The sequence below is a fragment of the Acomys minous genome (genome assembly GCF_964271855.1).
Source record: "Acomys minous genome assembly, chromosome: 9".
NCBI classification, from domain to species: domain Eukaryota; kingdom Metazoa; phylum Chordata; class Mammalia; order Rodentia; family Muridae; genus Acomys; species Acomys minous.
The window spans coordinates 40,060,180-40,084,433 of NC_140490.1; the positions used below are offsets into that span (position 1 = coordinate 40,060,180).

At 52.3% G+C, this 24,254-nt stretch overlaps 1 protein-coding gene and 1 pseudogene across 3 annotated transcripts in view; one reads left to right on the top strand and one right to left on the bottom strand.

Moving 5' to 3' along the window:
- Window positions 1–24,254, top strand: part of LOC311605065 (small ribosomal subunit protein uS2-like) — a 986,626-nt pseudogene that overhangs the window by 56,174 nt on the left and 906,198 nt on the right. The gene's annotated exons all lie outside the window — the stretch shown is intronic.
- RGS14 (regulator of G protein signaling 14) lies at window positions 8,188–23,190 on the bottom strand. Of its 2 annotated transcripts, none has more exons than XM_084795783.1 (15): window positions 22,755–23,190; window positions 15,050–15,071; window positions 14,680–14,858; window positions 14,230–14,322; window positions 14,004–14,147; window positions 13,502–13,645; window positions 13,253–13,364; window positions 12,811–12,923; window positions 12,003–12,206; window positions 9,989–10,065; window positions 9,657–9,783; window positions 9,493–9,574; window positions 9,338–9,384; window positions 9,134–9,248; window positions 8,188–8,911 (listed from the first exon to the last, which is right to left on the bottom strand). In XM_084795783.1, the coding sequence occupies exons 1-15, from the start codon at window positions 22,797–22,799 to the stop codon at window positions 8,772–8,774; spliced, it is 1,644 nt and encodes a 547-aa protein (XP_084651909.1). In that variant the 5' UTR covers window positions 22,800–23,190; the 3' UTR covers window positions 8,188–8,771. The 2 variants fall into 2 exon arrangements, with proteins under 2 accessions (XP_084651909.1, XP_084651910.1); XM_084795784.1 differs by having other exon boundaries at window positions 8,775–8,911; window positions 9,134–9,192.

The window sequence follows — 24,254 nt, forward strand, 5'->3', positions numbered from 1 at the left end:
TGAGGTGCCATGTAGGTGCTGAGAACTGAAGCTCTTCCTCTGGAAGGGCAGCCAGTGTTCTTAACCGCTGAGTCGTCTTTCCAGCCCGGATCCTTTTGCTGTTTTTTCAAGATGGGGTTTCCCTGTGTAGCCTTGATTGTCCTGGACATGCTTTGTAGAGCAGGCTGGTCTTGAACTCACAGAGATCCGCCTGCCTCTTCCCTCTTCCCCAGAGTACTCCCACCCCCAGCACAGTGCTTGGCTTCCTTAGTTTTTTGTTTTGTTTTCTTTTGTTTTTTGGTTTTTTTGCTTTGTTTTGTTGTTGTTTTTGTTTTTTGTTTTTTGAGTCAGGGTTTCTCTGTGTAGTCTTGTCTGTCCTGGACTCGCTTTGTAGACCAGGCTGGCCTCAAATTCACAGTGATCCGCCTGCCTCTGCCTCCCAAATGCTGTTCTTAGTTCTTAAGACCAATTTGTTTTTGGTTTTTTGTTTGTTTTGAGACAGGGTCTCCCTATGGAGCTGGCTGTCTTGGACTTTCCTATGTTGACCACACTGGCCTTGAACATTGCAATAATGGGACATGTATGGCTCTGCCTACCTTTGCCTCTGCTGGGATTAAAGGCATGGGCTGCCACCACATTGGCTGCTTAGATACATGGTTTGCTATAAGGGAAGCTTTTCACCAGAACCTAAAGTCTAGAAAAATCAAGGGAAGAAACATAAGCAGCATTCAGGATTACTTAGTGCATAAACTGGATTTGCTTTCTTCAGACAAGGTCTAGCCATGCAGTGTAGGCTGGCCTTGAACTCAGGGTCCTTCTGCCTTAGCCTCCTGAGTGCCAGGACTACAAGGTCTGAGCCATTCCATCTGGATTGACTATCCCTGTAATCCCACAGCACTGTTCCCTACCAGTGTGGTCAGGGTGCCTGGCTCCGCTCATAAGCATGTTATTAAGTTAATAAATCCACAAGCTTCACTGTGGTCAGCACCGTGCTGGGGGTGGGAGAGATCAGCAAAACCATTCCTTCCTAGCATCAGACCACTGTGACCTTGAGGGACATGGTCTCCACAGCAGGCTGGCTGATACGATTGGGGGGGTATGTCCTGCCACACACACACACACATACACATACACCCTTTATGAGGACGAAACGGCCCCTTTCCTGGTCTCCTGACTTTGCCCACCTTTTCAGAGCCTACATTTATTTTTTGAGTCAGGCAGCTTCTCCTTACATAGCCTTTGGACTAGAACTCAGTATGTAGACCAGGCTGGCCTCAGACTCATAGGAATCAGCCCATCTCTGGCCTCCAAGTGCTGGGTGACATGGGTCACCACTCCCAGGCTGGAAAGCCTGGATTTGATTCTGAGCTGCCCAGTCCCAGCTAGAGCAGGAGGGACAGAGATGTTGTCCAGATGGGGGAAGACAAGCTCTTCTGTGACCTGATGATGCCCCAACCCAGGGTAGAGAATCAGGTACTCAGTGTAATGATTAATTTTGTGAGCCCTAACTCTGGTCACTCATTTCTGGGCAAGGCCAAAGTCTAGCCAAAATAGCTGAGGCTGCTTTGAGGCGCACATGTGCGTGCGTGTGTGTGTGTTCTTGTTTTCTTCAGAAATTACGTCTTCCCCGCACTTCCCTCCTCATGTGGCTCCAGCCCTGACCATCGATGTTCTTAGGGTTGGGGTCAGAGGGGTGAGGCTGTAAGCATCTTGCTGTCTGAGGCAGGCCAGGGCTCTGACATCTTGCTCCCTGGACTTTGAGTTCTCGCTCTAGGGCTTGAGTCCTGGGCTCTGTGCTCTGCAGCATGGGCTGAGCTGCTTGAACCCACATCCTACCCTTGCTTCTCACTGCGTGCTCTGGGCCCCAAAGTCTGCAACCCTAAGTGCCAGCTCCAGGTTCGGGCCTGGGGGTATCAGCTCTCAGCTCTGGTGTCAGGGTTTGGACATTAGACTTCAGGTTGTGCTTCTAGGGGCCCCATGTTCAGGGTTCTGCATACTTAGTTCTGCTTCTGCTCTGCAGGCTTTAGACTAAGTTCTACTTCAACAACAGAGAAGGAACGTGCCGGTGGCCCCTGACTCACAGGGTTGTGCTCGCCTGCTCATTTTTGCTGGATGGCTCCGGAGCCAACATCCCAGCTGGTTCTATGTCATTCTTCCTTTTGCCCTTTGGTTCTTCTCTGCCCTCTAGCCAACTTCTGGAGACAGATGCTAACATGGCCACAGAGCAGGCCTTGTTCAGACCTTCCGGTCCTCACGGGCCTTTTCCATGCGTCCACAGAATAAGGTGAGTCAGATGGCACCAACCGTGTGTGCTTCCCTCATCAGGCCCTTTGTCTCCCTGTGGAAATGAGCTCCAGAGTCACCTGAGCACCAGGCCAAGCCCCCCACCCCCAAGGGTGCGCCTTGTGCTCTTTGCTGGGGGTAAGGGTGGCTTGTCCCAGGGAGCATAGTCCACTGCTGTGTCTGCACGTCTTCAGCAGGAGCTCTAGGTGAGCAGCCAGTGCCTCCACCTACCTCCACACAGGCTCAGAACAAGATCACTGAGTGACAGCATGGCTTCCCCCAGTCCTAAGACTGTTTGCAGAGAGAGAAGAGCAAGAGAGAACCAGCAAAATGGTGTGGCAGAGGCTTGGAGCACAGGCTTGGGTTCCCTGAGCATCCTCAAGCAAGTCACAGCTGTTTGCTTAGCTGAAGTCCTCTGTAGGGATGGAACTGTCAGGATGCAAAACTATTTTTAAAAAAAAAATGCTGGGCGTGGTTGTGCATGCCTTTAATCCCAGCACTCAGGAGGCAGAGGCAGGCGATCACTGTGAGCTCGAGGCCAGACTGGTCTACAAAGTGAGTCCAGGACAGCTAAGGCTACACAGAAAAACCCTGTCTCGAAAAGCCAGAAAAAAAAAAAGGTGTGTGTGTTCTCTTCCTTCATACTATATACTGGGTGGATGAGGCCAACACCCTTCAGGGCTTCCTTTCTGTGGAGATGAATAGCTCTGTACCATCTTGCCTGACCACCCTTAAATCAGTGTAGGTCAGTGGCTGTGAAATATAGCCCATGGGTTAATGAGCTGGTGGGAGAGGAAGCTGTGGGTATGGGTTCCTCTTCCTGAAGATGAGGTCTGGCTGGGCTGCTGAAGGGCCAAGACCTCAAGGGATTCTAGGAGGGAAAAAGGAATGCCTCATAGCAGCTATTGCGGAACTCTGCCCTCCAGGCATGGCGTGCCACTGCTGTCTTGGTATCAGAACAACAGGGGCTACCACAAGGAGCTCCCCAGGTAGCCTGTGAGGCACAAGCTCCCTCTTCTCACTAGGGTATTTAAACACTTCCTAATCGTAAGTGGGAAGGCTCTGTGTTAATTACACATCCTCCTGTAAGAAACAGCGTTAAAGTTATTGGTCATGAAGTTAGACTTAGGTGGGATCGTTTTATTAGTCCATTGTTGGTACCCTAGCTGAGACGAACAGGTGCTTGCTCATTTCTCCCCAAGAAAAGTCACCAAGATTATTTGACAAGAAAAGAACAGATATGGGATTGTGGTAGAAGGGCATGCCAGCCAACCAAACAGGCCAAGAGTGACGTTGGTCTCAAATCTCCAAATAAGTATTAGATTCTACCATGAATGGTTGTCCAGCAGAAATAAAGATGGATTCCTGAGAAGTTCTTTATAGTGATTAAATTATTTAAAATTGTATCTGTAAGAAATTAAGCTAGGCTGGGAAGTGGTGGCACATAGGTAGGTGGACTGCTGTGAGTTTGAGGCCAGCCTGGTCTACAAAATGAGTCCAGGACAGCCAAGGCTACACAGAGAAACCCTGTCTCAAAAAACTAAAACCAAAACCAAAAAAAAAAAAAAAAACAAAAAAAACAAAAAAACACTAAACATACGCTTGACCATCGAGTGACACTCTTAGCCAGTAAACCTTTATTCTTTATAAATTATCCTGTATGTGTTATCCAGCTATGGACACAGAAACTATATTAAGGTAGGCATTATGCCAGAGGCATTGCTCTACTGAACATTAGCACAAGTTGGAGAAGTTTCCTCACCAGCCAAGGATATTCTCAATTACTCATTTGCTATGTGCTATAATGGAGCATGGACATGCCACAGTGGGCTCTCTCCATGTTCCACATTTGATCGTTTGCCAGTTTTGGGATCACAGATAATACTGCAGGGATGGGCAGCCTCCTGAGTTGACTGAGTGGTCACTAGTGGTATTGGTTTCTTTTCTTTTTCTCTTTTCCTTTTTTTCTTCTTTCATTATTTTTTTCCTTTTTTAAAAAAAGATTTACTTATTTATTGTTATGTATACAGTGTTCTGCCTGCATGTACACCTGCAGGCCAGAAGAGGGCATCAGATCTCACTGTAGATAGTTGTGAGCCACCATGTGGTTGCTGGGAATTGAACTCAGGACCTCTGGAAGAGCAGTCAGTGCTCTTAACCTCTGAGCCATCTCTCCAGTCCTATTTTTTCACTTTTCAAAACAGGGTTTCTTGTGTAGCCTTGGCTGTCCTGGGCTGACTTTGTAGACTAGGCTGGCCTCGAATTCACAGAGCTCCACCTGCCTCCGCCTCCTGAGTGCTGGGATTAAAGGCATGTGCTACCACGGCCGGCTCTGGTTTCTTATTTTTATTTTATTTTTTAAAGATATATTTATTAGCTGGAGGTGGTAGCACATACCTTTAATCCCAGCACTTGGGAGGCAGAGGCAGGCCGATCTCTAGAATTTGAGGCCAGCCTGGCCTACAGAGTCAGTTCAAGAACAGCTAAGGATACACACACACAAAAGTCTCAAAAATGTTATATTTATTAGACTGGCAAGATCTAGCAGGTAAAGACACTTGCTTCCAAATCTAAATCTGAGTGTGACCCTAAGGACCCACATGGTAGAAGGAGCGAACCAACTCCTGCAAGTTGTCCTCCGACCTCCACACGCACATATTAACTGTTTAAAATGTAATTAATTAAAAGGGATGTTTGTTTTTGTGTCTCCTTGTGTATATGTGTTTCTTACCTCTAACTCACAGAGATCCACCTGCCTTTTCTGAGATTAAAGATGTGTGCCACTACCACCTGTCTCTGTGTGTGTATGTGTGTGTGTGTGTGTGTGTGTGTGTGTGTGTCTGTCTGTCTGTCTCTGTGTGTATCTCTCTCTGTGTCTGTATGTGTATGTGCGTCTCTCTTTGTGTGTGTGTCTCTATGTGTTTGTGTGTGTGTGTCTCCCTGTGTCTCTCTGTGTGTCTGTGGGTGTGTGTGTGTCTTTCTCTGTGTGTCTCTATGTCTGTGTGTCTCTGTGTATGTATCTCTCTGTCTGTGTGTCTCTCTGTATGCGCAGGTCTCTTTGTGTGCACATCTCTTTGTGTCTCTGTATATGTGTGTCTCTGTGTGCATCTGTGTATGTGTGTCTCTGTGTGCATCTGTGTATGTGTGTCTCTGTGTGCATCTGTGTATGTGTGAAACTGTGCACACACATGGAGGCCACAACAGGGTGCCTTGTATCATCTACCACCCTCTGCCTATTCCTTTGATGCGGGCTCTCTCTCTCTCTGAACCTGGAACTCACATTTCCTCAACTATCCTGAAAGCCCCAGTGACCCTCCTATCTACCTGACTGGTGCTGGGGCCACAGGCACCCGCAGGACGCCCAGGATGGTGCATGGGTGCTGAGATCTGAACCCTGATATTCAGAATTGATCAGCGAGGGCTCTTAGCTACTGAGCCATCTTTCCAGTTTTTTTTTTTTTTTAATTATTTATTTATTTTATCTGAGTGCTCTATCTGCATGTACACCTTCACGCCAGAAGAGGGCATCAGATTACAGTATAGATGGATGTGAGCCACCATGTGGTTGCTGGGAATTGAACTCAGGACCTCTGGAAGAACAGACAGTGCTCTTAACCCCTGAGCCATCTCTCCAGCCCCAAATCTTTCCAGTTTTTAACAGAAACTCCTGACCTGCCTCTAGAACCAAAGAGCCATATCCATATGCTCTCCCCTAAGATGGCCGTAGCTCCTTATCAGGCACCCACACCACGGGCCTCCTGGGGCAGTGCTCCTGCGTCTGAGAGTCAATGAAGCCCCACAGGCAGGTTTGTCTCCTCCCCCACGCAGCCTCCTTTTATCCCCATCAGGTTGTTTAGAAAAAACGAAAACACAAAAGACCCCTAATCTGGACCTCTTGGTAAATGTAAGTTTCTCTCTGGCAGGAGATGAACGCTATGCTGGCTCTTTCAGCTTCCACGGGGCCATGAAGGTGCCTTTGCTGGCCCTGCGTATGTGCTGGGGAAAGGTAAGCTTGGCCTGTAGGCTCCACCAGCCTCCCACTCACCCGGCATCCCCTCCTCTCTCCCTGGAGCTCATGGTAGAGTCTCTTCCTGTATGGCCAAGGAAATTAGAGGGACGTTCTGTGGCTGACGAGGGAAAATATGAGGATTGCCCAGGACTGGCCTGTGAGCCAGAGAGCCACCTTCCTCAGGAGTTCTGCTAAGCCTGCTGGGTGCAGACTGTTATACCAGGACCTGCTGACTGTTGACTTCCTCACAGAAGGAGGGACCAGGAAGGTCAGGGGCCCTCACCTGAATTTCCTGTCATCTCTCCCCAGACTTGTATGCAAGTCTTCCCTAATTATGCGGGTCTTGGGGGAGGAGCTAGAAGATACAGGTGCTTAAAGCATGAGAAGGTGAGGGTGGGGGAGTGGTGAGGGTGGGGGAGTGGTGAGGGTGGGGGAGTGGAGAGTGGGGGGGGGGTCCCGTCTACGCAGCCATGGGACAGACTTTCCAGTGTGCCTAATTAAATTACTCTTGGGGGACTTTGGGGGCATTTTCTTGGTTCTTGTTGGGACCTTAGGAGGAGGAGGTTAAGATGTTGTTTATATTTCTCCTAGGAAAGTTATTTTAGCAGCAGGGATTTGTGTCCCCACGCCCACTCCTGCCATCATGCACACCCTCCCTGGCGTCATGCATTTCCCCTCAGGCTTCACTGAGTCTCTTCCAGACGCCTAGGTGGCCAGGGAAGCAAGATTCTTGCAGTTTCACAGTAACCCAGCTCACAGTAACAAGCCCTTGCTCCTAGGCAAGAGTGCACTTGTTTGCCTAAGGCGAAAGTCTAGGAGCGGCCATTGCAGGCATGAAACGTGTGGCGGGATGGCAGCTAGCCCCAGCTCTGCTCTCCTGTGTTGGTGTCTTCTGTGTGCAAGGCCTTTGTGCAAATGCTCAGAAGGTGGCAGAAGATATGCCAACAGAACTGGGATTAAAATAAGATTTATTTAGAGTCACAGATGGTTGTGAGCTTCCACGTGGGTGCTGGAAACCAAACCTGGGTCCGCTGTAACAGCAGCCAGTGCTCTTAACCATTTGCCATCTGATTAGGATTCTTATCAGAGTAGCTTTGGACAACCACCTCTGAGATAAACTCCGCCCATGGGGAATGGAATATATGGTTGGCCCGTCCTGTGTCATCAGCTCACCCCAGAAGCCTAGGGGTCCATTAAACACTCAAATAAAGTGAGGGGTTACCACGTGACAGAAACCTCAAACCCCCAGAGGAATGCAGGGTGGACTAGCAAACCTCACTGATCTATCCCACCGGTTTCAAAGATGACAAAGAGCCAGTCAGATGAGAAGGAAGGGTTGGAGGAGGTCCTGCTGGAGGGCTCAGGGAAGACTCACCTACGTGCAGGGCTCCGCCCCTCCCCCTCAAGCCACCTAGCTTACCTCCCTAGGGGGCCCTGGGTTGGGCTTCTGTCCTGAAGGCTGAGGCTTTCTTTCTGCGAAGTCTTTTTCCCTTCCCTCCCTGCTGTCTAGAGATGGGATACCATCCAGTCAAAGCAGACGTTGCCTCGCCTTGTCCCACATACAAGCTTTTGATGCAGCCTAAGGGGCCCTCAGTAATGCAGAGATACATCGGACGCCTGATAGAAACAGAGCAGCAACGCAAGTGATGCATTCATGTCAGAGGGCACCGTGGGGCAGCAGAGATGGCAAAGGCACAGCTGTAGAAGAAGGGCCCTCTCTCCCTCCCTCCCTCCCTCCCTCCCCATCCCCTCCCCTCCATATCCTGCGCCTTGGGAAGAGAGATTCTGAGAAGAGGAAGTCAGGAGGTAAACACTGAGGTCACTAAGAACTTCTTGGCACTGGCCTTGGTGACAGAGGCAGTGGGGTAGTGGGTCCACACAGGGCAGAATGGCACACGAGAAACACACCTCATGGCTGAATAACAATAATTATTATTATTATAACAATATCATACATCCAGGACAAACCCAGCTGCCCCAAGCCAACCATAAAATCCGTATGTACAGTAGAGTCTATGTGGATGGAGGGAGGGGTTGCCCACCAGCTCGTCCAGGCCTTACTAATATCAATTCTTTAAGGAGGGGCCAGCCCCTCCTCCTGCCCCTTGGTAAAGCCTAGAACAAGTGGAGGAGACAGGCACTGCCAAAGTCACTCCTTCCTGTTCAGTATGCTTATGCCAAGGGGCTAGGCCCACCTCCCCCTGATGGCCTAGTGCAAGGAATGGACGGGTAAACCTATGAACAACAGGTAGCCGCAGTTTGGGAGTGTGGCTCCTCTGAATTCCCTTTCCACCCCTCCTGGCTCCTTCCGTGGGCCTGCCCATAGCAGAGAGGGGCCAGGGACACTCATGGCAGACACAGGGCATGCAGAGCCGGACCCGTGGCATGCTTGGTCCGCCCAGGCACCATGCATCCAGCCTGGACTGTTACACGGGTGTCGGAGGACTGGGTGGACAGTGGCGTCTGAAGGGCCCTCCCTGGGCTGAGTAGGTGACTCAGTCTACGGCGGAGCCTCCTGAGAACCTGGTCTTTGGGAAGGGAGCTGCAGAAATTCTGGAAGTACCAGGTCCTCTTTGCGAAGAAGTCCCCTCTGGTCATGGGCCCCACTGCTCTGCACCCGGTTCAGGAGCTCCACCAGGCCTGGGGGCAGCCGCAGAGTCAGGGCTCATATAGTCAGGGCCAACTGCTACTGATGCACCATTCCACTGCCCGCTATCACCCTGATGCCATGCTATCAGTATATTCCAGCTCCAATGGCCTTCAGCACCAGCCTTAGCTCAGGCCTCTCTGATGCCACCCTGCACCATCCTCAAGCCCACTTCCCTCATCCCTTTAAACCCATAGGCCTCATGATCCCCACACCTTCAATGTCGCAGGTCTGCCGTTTCCCAGTAGAACTACTGGCATCTTCCACCAACAAACTGGGGGGCAATGGAGGAAGATGAGTTTCCTTGTTCTGGGCTCTAGGGAGGCATCCCTGCAAAAAAGTGGGGTCAGGGGCACAACCAGGAGGGGAGAAGCAGAGAGTTAAAAAGGGCACCCTCTCCCCCAAAGGCTCTCAGTTACCTGGCTGCGGCCTGGGGATATGCTGCTGGCTTCACTCATCTTTGCACCTATAACGGACAGCACCACTGTTGGGTTTGGCCTTCCTCTCAGAAGCCCCTCCTCCTGTGCCAGAGGCACTCTGGGAAATCAGGTCCCAGGGTCTAAACATCACTTACCTGGAAGAGTATCCAAAACCAGTGTCTGTGAGGCCACAGAGCTCACCAGCTTCTCCAAATCCAGCAGCTGCTTCTCCCCTGGCTACAGAAAGAGGTTAGCAGGCTGAGGGCTTGACCTTCCCTCCTGGTCTGGCTCTCCCTTGACCTACAGCTCCATCACTCACCCTGTGCAGGACCACCTGATCCAGGCTCAGGCCATGCTTTGCCAGGATGGGCTGCAGTGCCTCGTGCAGCCGCTTGGTGGGCTTGGCTGAGATCCGGACCACCCGCTCCAGCTCAGCTAACTCCAGCCTGCAGAGTGATGGAGACTCGGATCCCTTTCCCAAAATAAGCCAGGAGGGGACAAAGCCTAACCAGAGGGTGGAACAGTTTGGAGTGGGGGCGGGGCTTTTGCCTAGGGGGCAGGGCTCCCAGCCCAGGATGAGATCTGAGATTTGAAGACCAGTGGATAGGATCTGGCTGGAAGGCAGATCAAGCTTTGGGGTGGGGTACTCACTGGAAAGTGATCCTGTTTTCCAGCCGCACTTCCTGGTCAGCCAGCACTGTGCAATCTTGATCCAGGACCAGGGCCTTCTGTAGATGCCAGGCAGTGTCTAAGAGCTCCCTCCTCCCACCCCAAACCATCCTCTGGGGATACCTGGAAAAGCTACCTTCATTTCCTCCTGTGGCCTTTAGACCATGAAGGACCGGCCCATGGGTAACAGAAGGCTGGAGACGTAGATCGGGTAAGGGCCAGTAGAGTTTGAGCCTGCTAAGACTAAAGCTAAGGGATCTTAGGAGTGGAGGATGCCCTGGGCATAGTGGCATAGAGGTGCACGCCTTTATTCCCAGCTCTTGGGAGGCAGAGACTGATGGAGTTCAAGACCAGCCTGGGCTACATAGCAAGTTCCAGGCCAGCCTGGGCTACACAGTAAGACTTTGTCGAAAGAAAGAAAGGAAGGAAGGAAGGAAGAAAGGAGTGGGGAATGCTTGGGAATGCGAGGGGAAGCTTGGAAAAGAATCTGATTTGGAGAAATAGAGGGATGTGAGCATGCATGTTTGTGGGGGTTCTTTAGAAAGGATGAAGCTTAGGTCCTGGATCACTGAACGTGTGACCTTCCTTGAGGCAGGGGAAACTCAAGTAGACCTTCTGGATACATTTTCCCTCACCACCAGCCTTTGTTAGCCACTTGGACCTTGTCTCTTGCCTCCCTAATGCCTAGGTCAGCACCCTCCTGCCCCAACACACACACACACACACACACACACACACACACACACACACACACCCCAGACCAGCAAAATGAAGAGCATTTGGTATAGTCCTGACACACAGTAGGTACACATACAGACAAGACGACAGTCTGTACCAGCATAAGACTTGTAGAGGGAGGACTTCAAAGGGAGGGGGAGACTCTCCAGACAGTAGGGCTGTGCTGTGCCACGGGGACAGGTGGAATGTGGGTGGTGAAGTTATATTTAGCAGGCACAAAAGCCCATCTGGGCCGCTGGCAGCTGTTCTGGCGGCCTGAGAGAGTGGGCAGAGCGCCTTCCATTGCCGCCTCACACCCCCACACTCCAGGTCCCTAAACATGTCCTGCGAACCCTCCTTCCCCCCCCTCTGCCTGCAGTGTCCTCTCCCTACAGTTCTCCCAGACACGCTCTGCTCTGTCCTCTTCAGCTACCGTTTTTTTCAGGAAGCTGTGACCAGCCATGCCCACCCACCTTCCCTTAAGAGTCTTGCTCTGGAGGCCCGACTCGCAATCTCTTCTTGCCTGGCTTACCTCCAGCCGGGACCTAGCAGGCACAGCCTCCCTTACAGTGCTCTTCACACACCTTGGCTACCTCTTGGGGCCTGAATGGATTCCTGTCACTTCCCCTGGAATGCAGCATTGTTCCCCTGGGGGCCCCCTTACAGGGTGGCTTAAATATGAATTTCCTTACACCTTAAAGTATAATGGCCATTTGAACTTAAAGAAAGAGTTCAGGGATTCAGTTCATTGGAATGCAAGGCAGGGGTGAGGGGATCCCTCAATGGCATTGGATACAAGGCAGGGGTGAGGGGATCCCCAGTGGCATTGGATACAAGGCAGGGGTGAGGGATCCCCCAGTGGCATTGGATACAAGGCAGGGGTGAGGGGATCCCCCAATGGCATCTTCAGGGGTGGGTCTGTGGGGATGGCAGTGTGAACTGTGGGAGTGGAGGAGATCCCCAGTTCTAGAGTACCCTCTCCCCAGCTTTACCTCCCAGAAAGCATCAGAGTCGGGTGATGGTTAAAGTTGGAAACTAGGATGATGGGTTTACGCCTGAGTAGGACGTTTGTGGGACACGGGTGCGTATCAGAGAGTGAATGAGGAGTTGGCACTGGGATTCATGCAGACTTGGACACGGGTAGGAATAAGGTACAAGGACAGGTAGGAAGGGGCGGCGACAGAGAATGGCATGAGAATTAACGGTGTGCGGAGGATTAGGAAAAGAACTGGGCTGTGATCAGAAGGGAGGCAGGAGTTGGGGCCGGTCGTGCTCATACCTGTTCATTGCCCACCAGGTAGACCTTAATGTCAGGTAGAGAGAGGCCTCTCTTCTCACAGATGCCCGCCAGCATGTCACGGATGGTGAGGCCGGGTCGAGCCAGGGCCAAGGAGGCCGTGCCATCGGGTAGGTACACGCAGCAGTACTTCCCCGGCCGGCTTTCACTCTCACCTTCTCCACTTCCAAGGCTCTTTCGGTGGCTCTGGTTGTGGGCAAGAGCAAACAGAGGCTGACTGTATGCACGTGAGGGCAGGCGACAGGTACATGGGGTCACCAGAAGCTCTCTGGGACACACACATGCACACTTGGAGGCAGGCAGAGACCTGTCTTGCTCCAGGAACACATGTGGACACTTTGGAAGCAGAGGCAGGAAGACCTCTGATTTCAAAGCAAGCCTGCTCTACAGAGTGAGTTCTAGGTCAGTCAGGGCTACACGGAATCTCCAACAAACAAACAAAAAACAACAATAACAACAACAAAAACCTAAAACAAAACAAAAAACCTCTAACCCCCCCCCCAAAGAAAAACCAAAAAATTTGGACACTCAAAGACAGCTCCACTACCTAGCCACACACATGCATACAGGGTACACTGAGGCACATCTGCCCGCTGAGGATGGACACCCACAGCATGTACAGAGACCACTATATCTAGCACAGAAAGAAAGGAAAGATGAGGTGATGGCTTGGTGGAGCAAGTTAGGAGGGAAAAGTGTAGGCATCCACCCGGAATGCTGGGAACTCATGAAGTGAACCCGCAGTGGTCCTAACCAGAAAGGCATCTTGCTTCCCTCAAACACCGCTCACCTCAGATTTGCTGCTCACAAAGGCAAGGAAGCCCAGGTCCAGACTGGCGGAAGAGTTCAGGGACCCCTGAGACTCTCGTCGCTGGGCCAAATTCGCGGCGCCGCCAGTCATCTCTAAGGAAAAGTCAGCAATGAAGGGGCTTCCTCCTCCCACCGTTCCCCTGGTTAGGCCCTCCCATTCGGTGGGCCTTGTTTGGCGCCATTCTGAGGGGACTTAAAGTGTGTTGGTCCCTGGGTGTATCGCTGTGTAGCCCTCCCAACTTCTGGGGTGTAGCATGGGAGCACAGCCTCCTCGAGAAACCAGGTGGTCTCAAGAACCTACACTGGGGGATTTGGGTTTTACATTATTGCAGACTATGGGTCAAGTAGGAAGAAAGGGGCGCTCCCAAAATTGCTTCAAACTTCCTGGCCACACCATTTCTAGGGCCAGCGCAGGCTCTCACCTCTACGAAAGGACTTGCGGAGAGGACGGCCACAAGGGCCCTCAGCAAGTGGCAGCTGCCCCAACTCCTCCACGCCCAGCGGCAGTGACTTCCCAGGCTTCAGCTTTGGCTTCTGAGGATACAGGGAAGTCTCTGGTGTGGAGGTTGGGGGTAGGGCAGGGCGGATCTGGGGAAGACCCTTCCTGAGACTACCCACAACCGCCTCCCCCCCCCCCGCCCCGCCCTGCCCCCTGCCACCTTTGTCCGGACCTTCCTCGCGGTGTCGGGGCTCCCCAGGCGAGAGGACCCAGGTTCCCGCAGGGGGCGTCCCTCGGCCTCGGCCATCAGGCACTCTTGGTACAGCGGGGATTTGACGAAGCGCGCATAACTGTCGAACTTCATCAAATTGAAGATCTGCGCGGCCATCAGGTGTAGGTGGTGATTGGCACCAGAAGAGGACAGTGGAGGGTTGGATGGTGGCTTCTGCCTACACCTCTTGCGTCCTGTCCCCCGCCAGCCCAGGTAGGGGAGCCCCAAGCCTTGCTTTCTCAATTCCTGCCTATTCACCTGGAGTCTGAGACCAGACCCTACTCTTGACTCCGCCCCAGCCGGTCCCTCTAACTCCAGCCCTGGCCTTGCATTTGGCTCTGTTTCCACAGCTCTGCATTCAAATGTGCCCCTTCCTCTCCGGCTCCGGCTCCGCCCCTGAATCTGGTCCTATTGGGCCGGCCATCTTCCTTCTCGGCCTGGCCTTGCCCCTTGGCCCCCTCACCTGAAGCTGCTGTGCTCGAAACATATCCGGCCGAGGCTGGGCCAGCACCTCCTCGCTAAGCCAAGCCTGGCGGTCGATGTTCACGGGGCTCAGAGCCTGGCTGGACAGGAACTCATGATAGATGCTGTGGGCCTCCTGAGCTAGCTGGGGGAGGAGGGACCAGAAGAGGTCAGGGGGCATGCCTCAGTCCCTAGACCCCACCCCGCTGACCCATCTTTCTCTCCACCTGCGTGGTATCGCTGGCTGGGATCTGCTGGAAGCGCTCACAGGCTTTCCAGAAAGTTACGTTCTCCGCGCTGAATTCCTTCTTCAGGAACTCCTGGCGTGAGGAGAAAGAGAAGGAAGGCCTTCAGGCACAGGCTCAATCAGGGACGGGATGTGTTCAAAGACTAGGACAGACACTGGGCCAAGAGACCAGACAGACAGACAGATGGTGCCAGATCTGGGATACCGGAAGAAAATGAGAAGCAGAGATGAGGACAGGGAGAAGGGAAAGTTCCCGGCTCGGGTCGGTCGTGAGGGAAAAGATGCCAAAGACCAGCTAGATGGGGTACCGCACAGAGTGGCAGCACCCTAGCCAACCTGAAGCTCTGTCTAAGCCCCTTACAGCCCTCCCCACCCCCACTCCCTGCAGTGGCGCCCACCTCCCCCATTCCATCCCCACCCCAGGGCTTACAGTGAAGTAAGCCAGGCCCAGAGGGTCTTGCAGCAGCCGCTCAAAGGACAGGGCCCAGCTGGCCACAGGCTGCTCCTCCGTGGAGAAGGGGCCACTGGGACCACTGGGGAGGCTGTGGATGCTGAGGGAACTGCCTCTCCCCTCAGCCTGGCCCTGGGAAGCTGCTGTGCTGGTCAGTTCTGCAGAGAGAGGGGAAAGTTGGGGTGAGCCTTTTCCTTCCTCAGCCTGTGACCCCACTGGCCCTTGCAGGCAGGCATCTGCTATGCAGGGGTAGTGCCTGAAAGGCCAGCAAGTGGCTGGAGGTGTGTCCCCACTCACTTCCACTCCCCTCAGCCACAGCCATGCTTTACCCACACCCTCTGTCACTTACCTCCATCAGAGACGGCCAGAACCTAGGAGAGACCCAAGGTAGGAGGTCAGAATACAGCCCTATAAGGCCCGGAAAGAAAGTTTAAGGAACCACACCGGGCCAGACCTCCAGTGAGGTGGGACTGTGTTTTCTGCCTAGAGAGGCTCCCCGTCACCAGATAGTCATTACTGCCCGCGTTTTGCTCAGGCAGTCCTGGCCACCTTTCCATCGTGTGCCAACCACTGTGTGCTGGGACCTGCTAGGGGTACTTTCTAGTGGCCCCTGGTTTATATTGCTCTCTCCCAGCTCCTGCTAGGTGAGCCCAGGTGTGCCTAGACTTCAATCGTGCCTCTGACGGGTACTGCCTGTGTGAGTTTGGGCACATTAGCTCGCTTGCTGGGATGATAGCGTCCTCCCAGAAACTGTGTGCACTGTGTTTATAACGCTGGTTAGTTAGCATTATGGTAAGGGCTGTCCCGACTTGTGTTTGAAGGAGGAAAGATGTTTCTGTAGCTAACGACCTTGTTGTACCTGTTTCCCCTTGGGGTTCTCATGCCACCCTACCGTGGGCACGGCATGGGATGCTTACTGGTTTTGTGACACAGAGCAGAGTCTACCAAACTTTAGCATAGAGTGGCCAAGAGGACCTCAATCCCCACCTCTGGCATTTAGGTTTAGCAGATCCAGGATGGGGCTTGGAACTCTCCATTTCTACAGTTTTTTGTTTTGTTTTGTTTTGTATTGTTGTTTGTTTGTTTGTTTTGTTTTTCAAGACAGGGTCTCTCTGTGTAGCCTTGGCTGCCCTGGACTCACTTTGTAGACCAGGCTGGCCTTGAACTCACAGCAATCCGCCTGCCTCTGCCTCCCAAGTGCTGGGATTAAAGGCGTGCGCCACCGCCACCCGGCTGAAGCTCTCCATTTCTAATAGGCTTCTAAACAATCTGGGAGCTGATCCAGGGCCCACAGTATGAGAAGCACTGTCATTCAGGGTGACTCCATCGTCTCCCACAATGTACACTAACCTGACTTCTCTAGGAATCGGAGCCATTGGTGAAACTGAACCCCCCTAACCTTGAAGTCCTTCTTGCGGTGGTTTCTCTTGGTATCTTTCCTACCTCCCTGATGCCCCCCAGCTCCGCTGCCCATGCAGGGTGGACTCTCCCCTTTCCTGCTTCTGTTCTGAGCCCTTTGTCAACATCTAGCTCCAACCACACACAGCCAGCTTCCTGCCAGTGTCTGTTTCAGATGTCCTGTAAGCCATTCAAACTTAGCCGGTCTCAAGAAGACACCCTTCTGTCCCCGCTGTGAAAGTCCTGAGGCAGCTTCCTGGTATCCTGTCTTTTTTTCCATCACGTAGACTCCCAGGACCTCCAGCCCCGCTCACCTACTCTAGCTCCCTGGGCCCTATCACAGAAACTTCCATTATGTCCTTTCTTTGCAGCCTCACTGGAAGCAAGCCTGGGGAGTGATGTGCAAGGTATCATGAGCATCTCCTCAGAGTGGCAACCTTGGCTGGTCCTGAGCAACCAGTGGCCTTCCCTACAGGCAATTCTCATGCTCCACTCGAGGGACTCAGGGCCAGAGGCAATGGGAAACAGACGCTGCCTAAACTGCTTGAGTTGACATCTTGAGCCCTGTGACCTTGGAAAGAGTACTCAGCTATTTTTTTTTTCACCTTAGTTTGTCGTCTGTGAAACCTGGGCAGTCAGTGGTCCTGACTTCAGAGGACAGCTTCAGTTGAGTGAGCTCAAAACACTTTGTGGTGTGTAGCAACTGTTCTAGAACATTACAGCTACTGTTGTTGCATCCATGTCCACTGCTGATGGCAGCCAGGTGTTTGAGTTTGCTACCGTGCAGGAGAGCAAAGAACACGATTGTCTGAGGTCTCAAGACAATGATTCAAACCTCAGCTCTGCTTTTTCTCTTGTTTTACAACCTTGCATGGGAGTTGAGCAAGAGAGAGAGTTTGCAATTGCCTGAGCTGGGTGTGGGGCCGGCTCCCCGGCACACCACACTGGGAGCCTCCCTCTGCCTCCTCACACTCTATCTCACCCTCCTCCGGATGCCCCTCATTATTAGAGTCATCTCTTGCAGCCAAGGTCCTCAGTTCCCTCAGCTCAGGGGAGAAAAGTCCTGATTCCTAGGAGTGGGAGATCCTTCACGCTGCCTGAGGTCCTGAGGCAGCCTGCTATTTTCTTCCCCTGCACCTGCCTGCGCCCCGCTGCTGTCTTCCTCCCCCAGCTGCTCCACAGCTGCAGCTGTGTTCCTAGCTTCAGCGCCTGTGCGGCGGTCCTCCCCCTAGCTCTCTGGTGCAGCACCCCCCCCCCTCGGTTCACAGCCTTACCCTCCTTAAGGATCCTTAGCCTTTGTGCTGTCCTCTGATCCCAGATCTGCCTGTCCTCTGTAGGCAGCTTTCTCTGGGCAGGAGTTCTTGACATAGCCCGAAGTATGGGACCTGGAGCCAGCCACACTAGGATCTTGTTCGGCTCTCAGAGCTTTTATTTCTATATTATCTTTAATTAAATGTCTGTGTCCTTAAGTAGGGCTGGCTCCCAGGTTTTTTTTTCCAGGCCCTTCCCTCGCCACTGTTCCACCCTGGGCTCAATTCCTTGCCTGCCTCAGTGGCATTGCTGTTGCCAAGTTACAGTTAAACCTCTACCTGCGCCTGACTAATGGGCCCCTCCAACATCATTTCCCTCCTCCTCGCCTCCACCCTACACTTTATCAATCTTCTGTTTTCCCCACACCCCTGCTTCCTGTTTGCTGTTTCCTCTACCTGAGTACCTACTTCTCTAGGCCCCCTGGGCATTGCTCCAGGAGCATCCCTACCCACCAATTAGTCCCAAATGCTGGTCTTCACCATGCCCTTCCCACTACGCTATGCCAACTCATGCCCGGGCCGCTCACCTATGCAGCCTGGTGGCTCCTGGAGGGCAGGTCTTGTTGGGAAAGGAGTGTGTCTGAAACCCCTACACCAGAGGCACTCTCTTTGACCCTATGATCAAGCAGCCTTACAACTAAGATGCTGGCCCGGTGCCCTCCCCATGCCCGGGCACGGCTGTCTGTCACTGTCTGCTTCCATTCTACCCCCTGAGGTTCTTTGTTCCAGCTTCCTTCGCCCCACTGGCTGTTGAAAGTAGCATTGGGGCAAAGCTGGAAGAGACACAGAAATCTCAAGCTGGGACAGAGGAGGAATGGAGTCCACTTCCTGCTCAGTCGTGTGAGTATCCAGAATAACTGATTTTCCTTAAGCCCCTTCTACTCCCCCACCCCCACCCCGAGGGAGCATGAGCTCAGATCCCCAGCCTCTGGGGGCTGCTGGGAGGCTAAACAGAGCACACCATGGTGAGAGCATCACCTATGTATGGCAAAGTGGGGTCCAGAGCCCAGCTATGACTTACATAGGCTACAAGGCATGGGGAAGTTGGGTTCAACAGTGAGCCCAGTTCTTACCTCTGCTTGAAGAGCCCTGTTGAGTGAATGGAGAAAAAGGGGAAGACAGGATGAGGAAGGATGTGGTGGCCAGTGGCACTCCCAGCCCATAGTGGGCTCTGCCTTTGTTCTTAGGAAGTGGCTCTAAGGCAGCCGCTGTTACCCGAGGACAATTAGGAGGCCACCTCAAGTTTCCTGATACACTCAACATCTCTGACCCCTTCAGCAGACATTACTGCCCCTGTTCCACAAGTGAGGAACCCAAGGCCCAGAGAAGTTATAGAGTTAAAAAGTGGCAGAGATAATAGTAGATGGCAAGCTTGCCTGCCACCTACGGAATTTGAAAACTTTACCACATTTCTCCATGCTACCTTATATATTTGTTTGTTTTTGTTTTTCAAGACGTAGCCTTGGCTACCCTGGACTCACTTTGTAGACCAGGCTGGCCTCGAACTCATGGCAAACTGCCTGCCTCTGCCTTCTGAGTGCTGGGATTAAAGGTGTGCACCACCACGTGCCTGGCATACACACATACACACACACACACACACACACACACACACACACACACACACACACACTATGTAGCCCTGGCCAGCCTGGCACTTCTTAGGTAGCCTTGACTGGCCTCTAATCTCCAGAGATCCACCTGCCTCTGCCTTCAGAGCACTGGTATCAAAGGCATATGTCATCACACCCAGCCTTGCCACTTCCCTTATTGATAGGGGAGCTTGGAGTGCCACGGCTTGTAGCCCTCAGACACAGGTGTATGAGGCCAAAGGAGGTAAGCCCAAGGCCTCCTCTTGAACTGTGGCCCCAGAGGAGTCAGATATCAAAGAGAGAGCAAATCAATTCATAGACACCTCAGGATTTCTCTATCCCGATCACAACTCTTACTTAAACCAGAATGTTACTCTGGTGTCCACACTTGTGTCCCTCAGGCCTTTCCAGCGCTGAGCACCTGAGCTGTGATCTCATTTCACGCCCCTGGCTTATCTCTACAGCCGTAGTTGGCTGACCCCTTCAGCTTGAGCCAGCTCTGCAGGGCTTCCTCCAAGACTCAGCCCTTCTGTAAATCACCCCTGCCCTGCCGTCCCTGACCCTGAGTGAGGCGGGAGGGACATAGAGACACTTGGGCTTCTCGTAAGTCTCTTTGCCAGCACGTGTTGGGGGACTCACTCTGAGTTTCCAGAAAGAGAAATATGACTAAGCTGAAGTCAAACTCAGCCTCCCTTGGGGGCATATGCCTCCAAAGTACTGTGCGTTTTCCTATATATAAGTCTCCCCCTTGGCCACCCCCCCCCCCAGCTTACATATGCTTTAAGGACCATCTTCTACGGTGTTATGTTCATGGAGAAGGTGGTTTTCCTTGCCAGGCTCCTCTCAGTCTCTCCATTTCCGACCTACAGCTCTTCTCCAAACCAGAACTTTATTTCAGTAATCTTCACTCGTGTCTTTCAGGCCTCACTAACTAACTGGGACTAACAGGGAACTGCTCAGGGCACTGGGATCTGGGCCTTTTCTTTTCTTTCCTTCCTTTCTTTCTTTCTTTCTTTCTTTCTTTCTTTCTTTCTTTCTTTCGACCAGGCTGGCCTCAAACTCACAATGATCCACCTGCCTCTGCCTCCCAAGTGCTGGGGTTACAGGTGTGGGTCACCACGCCCAGCACTGTCTTGTTTTTTTGGTTTTAGTTTTTGGTTTTTGGGTTTTTGTTTTGTTTTTTTCCGAGACAGGGTCTCTCTGTGTAGCCTTGGCTGTCCTAGACTCACTTTGTAGACCAGGCTGGCCTCGAACTCACAGTGATCTGCCTGCTTCTGCCTCCCGAGTGCTGGGATTACAAGGGTGCACCACCATCCTGGCATTGTCTTGTTTCTTGAGACAAGGTTTCTCTGTGTAGCCTTGGCTATCTTAGGGTTGCTCTGTAGACCAGGCTGGCCTTGAACTCACAGAGAGCCACCTACCTCTGCTTCACCAAATGCTAGGATTAAAGCCCTGCTGGGGCCTGGGTCTTTTTGTTGTTGTTGTTAAATTTATTTTTATTTTATGCACAGTAGTGTTTTGCCTACATGTGTGTCTGTTGGATCCCCTGGAACTGGAGTCACAGGCAGTTGTGAGCGGCCATGTGAATGCTGGGAAATGAACTCAGGTCCTCTGAAAGGTCATCTAGTGTTCTTAACCACTGAGCTATCTCTCCAGTCCCCTGGGACCTGGGTCTTAAGTGCTTAGGGTGGGACAAGGCAGAGCAAGCCCTGGGCGAATGAGCAAGTGCAGAAATGAAGTGACAGCTGGTCCTGTGTGAAGATTTCTCTAGGAGGGGGCTAGGGGCCTCTCCAAGTGACAGGTTTCATCGCTGCTGAGTGCCAGAAGGACGCCTGATGACTGACGCCGCCTCATCAGGGAGGGATGGGGGATGGGGAGGGACCAGAGCCAGGCAGAACTGAGGGACTCAGGGTGTGTACACAAACGGTGACCCTTCTACTCAACACTATATCAGCTTTGGTCCTCTGAGCTTTCCCCATGAGATAACAACTGGACATCTTGGCCACAGGCCCATCTCCGTGTGCAGCTACACTGTAGTTGCTGATGCCTATTTTCCCATCCCTGCTCCGGCCCCAAGTATGGTCTCATAGAGCTGCCCATTGTCCAGCAAGTAAATATCTTTGGACCATGAGGTCTCAAGGGTCATACAGAGAATTCAGAACTGATCTTGAAACAACAGATACAAACACGTGTGACAGTTCCTGAGGAGACCTGGGGCAGCTGTGGGCTTGGCAGGACTTGGGGCAGAGCTTGTTCCACCCTCTTTACTCTGAATGATTTTTGGATAGAGAAGCCATGAGCTGACACAGAAGGGACAGGTTGGGTCTGTCTCCGGCAGTTCTGGGTTCTTTCCCAGAAATATCAATACAGCTATTTTTTTTTTTTTGAGGAGGTCCTGGGCTATTTCTCCTTAGCTCTGTGCCCAGGCCACATAGAGAAGAGCAAGTGCCATGTCCACCTAGGGTGAGAGTTCGAGGCAGATGGGTTCTCCTCGGGCTTCCTAAGTTGGGTTGATGATAGAGGACGTGGGATGAGGACCATCCAGCATTTGGAATTGGTCTGCCTTCCACCCAAATAGCATGATGCTGGTGGCAAGGGGCCACGGGACAAGAGATGCACACCAGTCTCGGGAACTAGGAAGTGGGGGTGGGGACTGGGGTAGTTCAGCTGTTTAATGAGGCAAAAGATTCTTAAAGAGTGGCTGAAAACATTGGGGCTACTGGGATAACGTTTCCGAAGCCTTTACAATGCTTCAAGGGTCTCATGGTCATCAGGCACTTAGTCAACAGGACCTTGATCTATTTCAATTTAATTTTACAGATGGCAAAATAGCAAAGGATCTTCCCTGGGAAGAGATGACTGAGCTAGGACGGGATCCAAGGTCAGTCTGGACTCACTGGCTATGTCCCATGGTGCTAGGCTGCAGCCTTGGGATGGGAGCTTATCAGAACACTGTTTGGTCTCCCTGGAGTTGTTTAGTGACCCTGCCAGGTGAGTGATGTTCCTAAGGAGAAAAGAGGGGCTCAAAACATTAAATCCACCCATTTGGTGAATGAATGAGAAGAGCCAAAAACTCTGAAGCAGTCCTAGACAGGAGTCAAACAGCCTGGAGAGGGTGTAAGGGGATCAGGGCAGCTGCAGCCCAGGGCATGCTATGCTCTGCTGTACACTCCTCCTTCCTGGAAGCAAGGAATAGAATGGGCAGAGCTGTTCTTCCTCTCCTGTCCTTGCTGACCCATCCTGGGCTGCCTAAAGAATACCAGTTCTGGCAGGATGCCTCTGGAGCAGGTTGATGTAGTGACCCAGCAAGGGCTGGTCTTAACCTTATCTTGGGTACCCAGGGCATGAGATGGAGAGAGGAGGGCTGAGGCCCAGAGGTGAAGGGTTTGAACAGTCACAGGAGGGAGCAGGGAGCAGCAGGGACACTGGGTCTCCATGCTACTCTGTTAAGCAGCTTCAGTAATCTCAGTAGCCAGTGAGGGAGCAGGGAGTCCAGCCTGCATGTGGAACCAGAGCCTGTGCCTGTTTGCTTTGGGGTCATCCCTGGGGCTGCACCAGATTCCCAGCAGGGCATCTGGAAGGGTCCTGGGGTGACAGCACCAGGTTCCACTGCCAGCAGCTGTCTGTACCCAACTTCTCCAGCCAGCTGGCAGCCCCCTGGGCTCCTCCTCAATCCCGCTGGGTGTGCCTCCTGGACTCCACCCTGGGTGTGCCCACCCTCTCCTTGTGGCTCTGGCTCAGAGCCCACACTTACCATGCGCCCGTTGGGGACACCCAAGTGCTTGGGTTTCCCTGGCATACCTCCGCTGATCGCAGGTCCCCGCCACGGGGGGCCACCCACCACAAGGATTGTGGAAGCACCGACCAGAGCTCTCAGTGTGGCAGGCAGGCAGTGGAGAGAGCTCGCTCTGCTCCTGCGGGCCCTTACATCCTGAAACACCAGCTCACTACCTCTTTTCTCTGCCACAGGAAGTGTCTCTATAGAAACCAAACCACAGAAAGAAGCAAGGTCTAAGAGAGCGAGTGCCTCTTCCTACTCGCATACACACACACACACACACACACACACACACACACACACACACACACACACACGTTCACGCACACACACATGCCGCCAACGCACCCTTGGTTGCACCCCATGTAAGCACCAACACACAGCAGGAGCCTCCCTGTGCCTAGGGAGGAGCCTGAAGTGTTCTGGCTCAGTCTAGGAGCTCCAAGGATGTGTCAGCACAGAGAAGGGCATGGTCATACAACTAGGCACTTTTGTACCAGGTAGTCTGGCAGGAGTTTCTATGGTCATGAGGACATGCACGCTGGGTCCTAGGTATCTATATATGTGCTTTATTCAGCAAACATTTACTCCATACCTACTATGTGCCAGGCTTGGCACCCTAGCCCAGGCAGTTTGCAAGTGGAGACTAGTAGCCCTAGGCTGTCATCTGATGGCCAGGTGAGCGAAGAGGCAAACACACTGCATGTGTGACTATGCATATAGGCATATCCCCATCGTGAACACATAAGCTTTCTTTCACAAGGGCACCTGAACCTTCAGACATACACATGTGAAGCTGGACGTGGTGGCACATGCCTGTAATGCCAGCACTCAGGAGGTAGAGGCAGGAGAAACAGTAGGTTTAAGGTCAATGTAGCTACAGGAGACGCAATCTATATCTATACTGTATCTGTATCTATATATAAACAACAAAAATAATATATATATATACATATATAGTGCCTTGGATGGGTGCATATGACAGGCATATTCATATGGAGGCCTATGTGTAGTCAGACACCCTAGGGACCAGGCATCCACACATGCCTGGAGAATGGATTGGGAATCCATAGCAAAGAGGTAAGTTAATCCATACTCATGTAGAAAGCACACCTTGGTGCAGAACTGTTCTTAGCTCACACTCTATAAGAAAAATACCATGTGTAGCACTAGAGCAGCAGAGGCAGGTGGAACTCTATGAGTTCATGGCTAGCCTTGTCTACAAGTACCAGATAAGCCAGGAATACATAACAATACCCTGTCAACCAACCAACCAACCAACCGACCAACAAACAAACAAACAAGGCTAGAGAGATGGCTCAGTGGTTAAGAGCACTGCCTACTCATCCACAGGACCTGGGTTTCATTCCCAAAAACCACATAGTAGTTCATAACTGCTTGTGACTCCAGATCCAGGGGACCCAATACTCTCTTCTGGCCTCTGAGGGTACCAGGCATGCAGGTAGTGTGCAGACA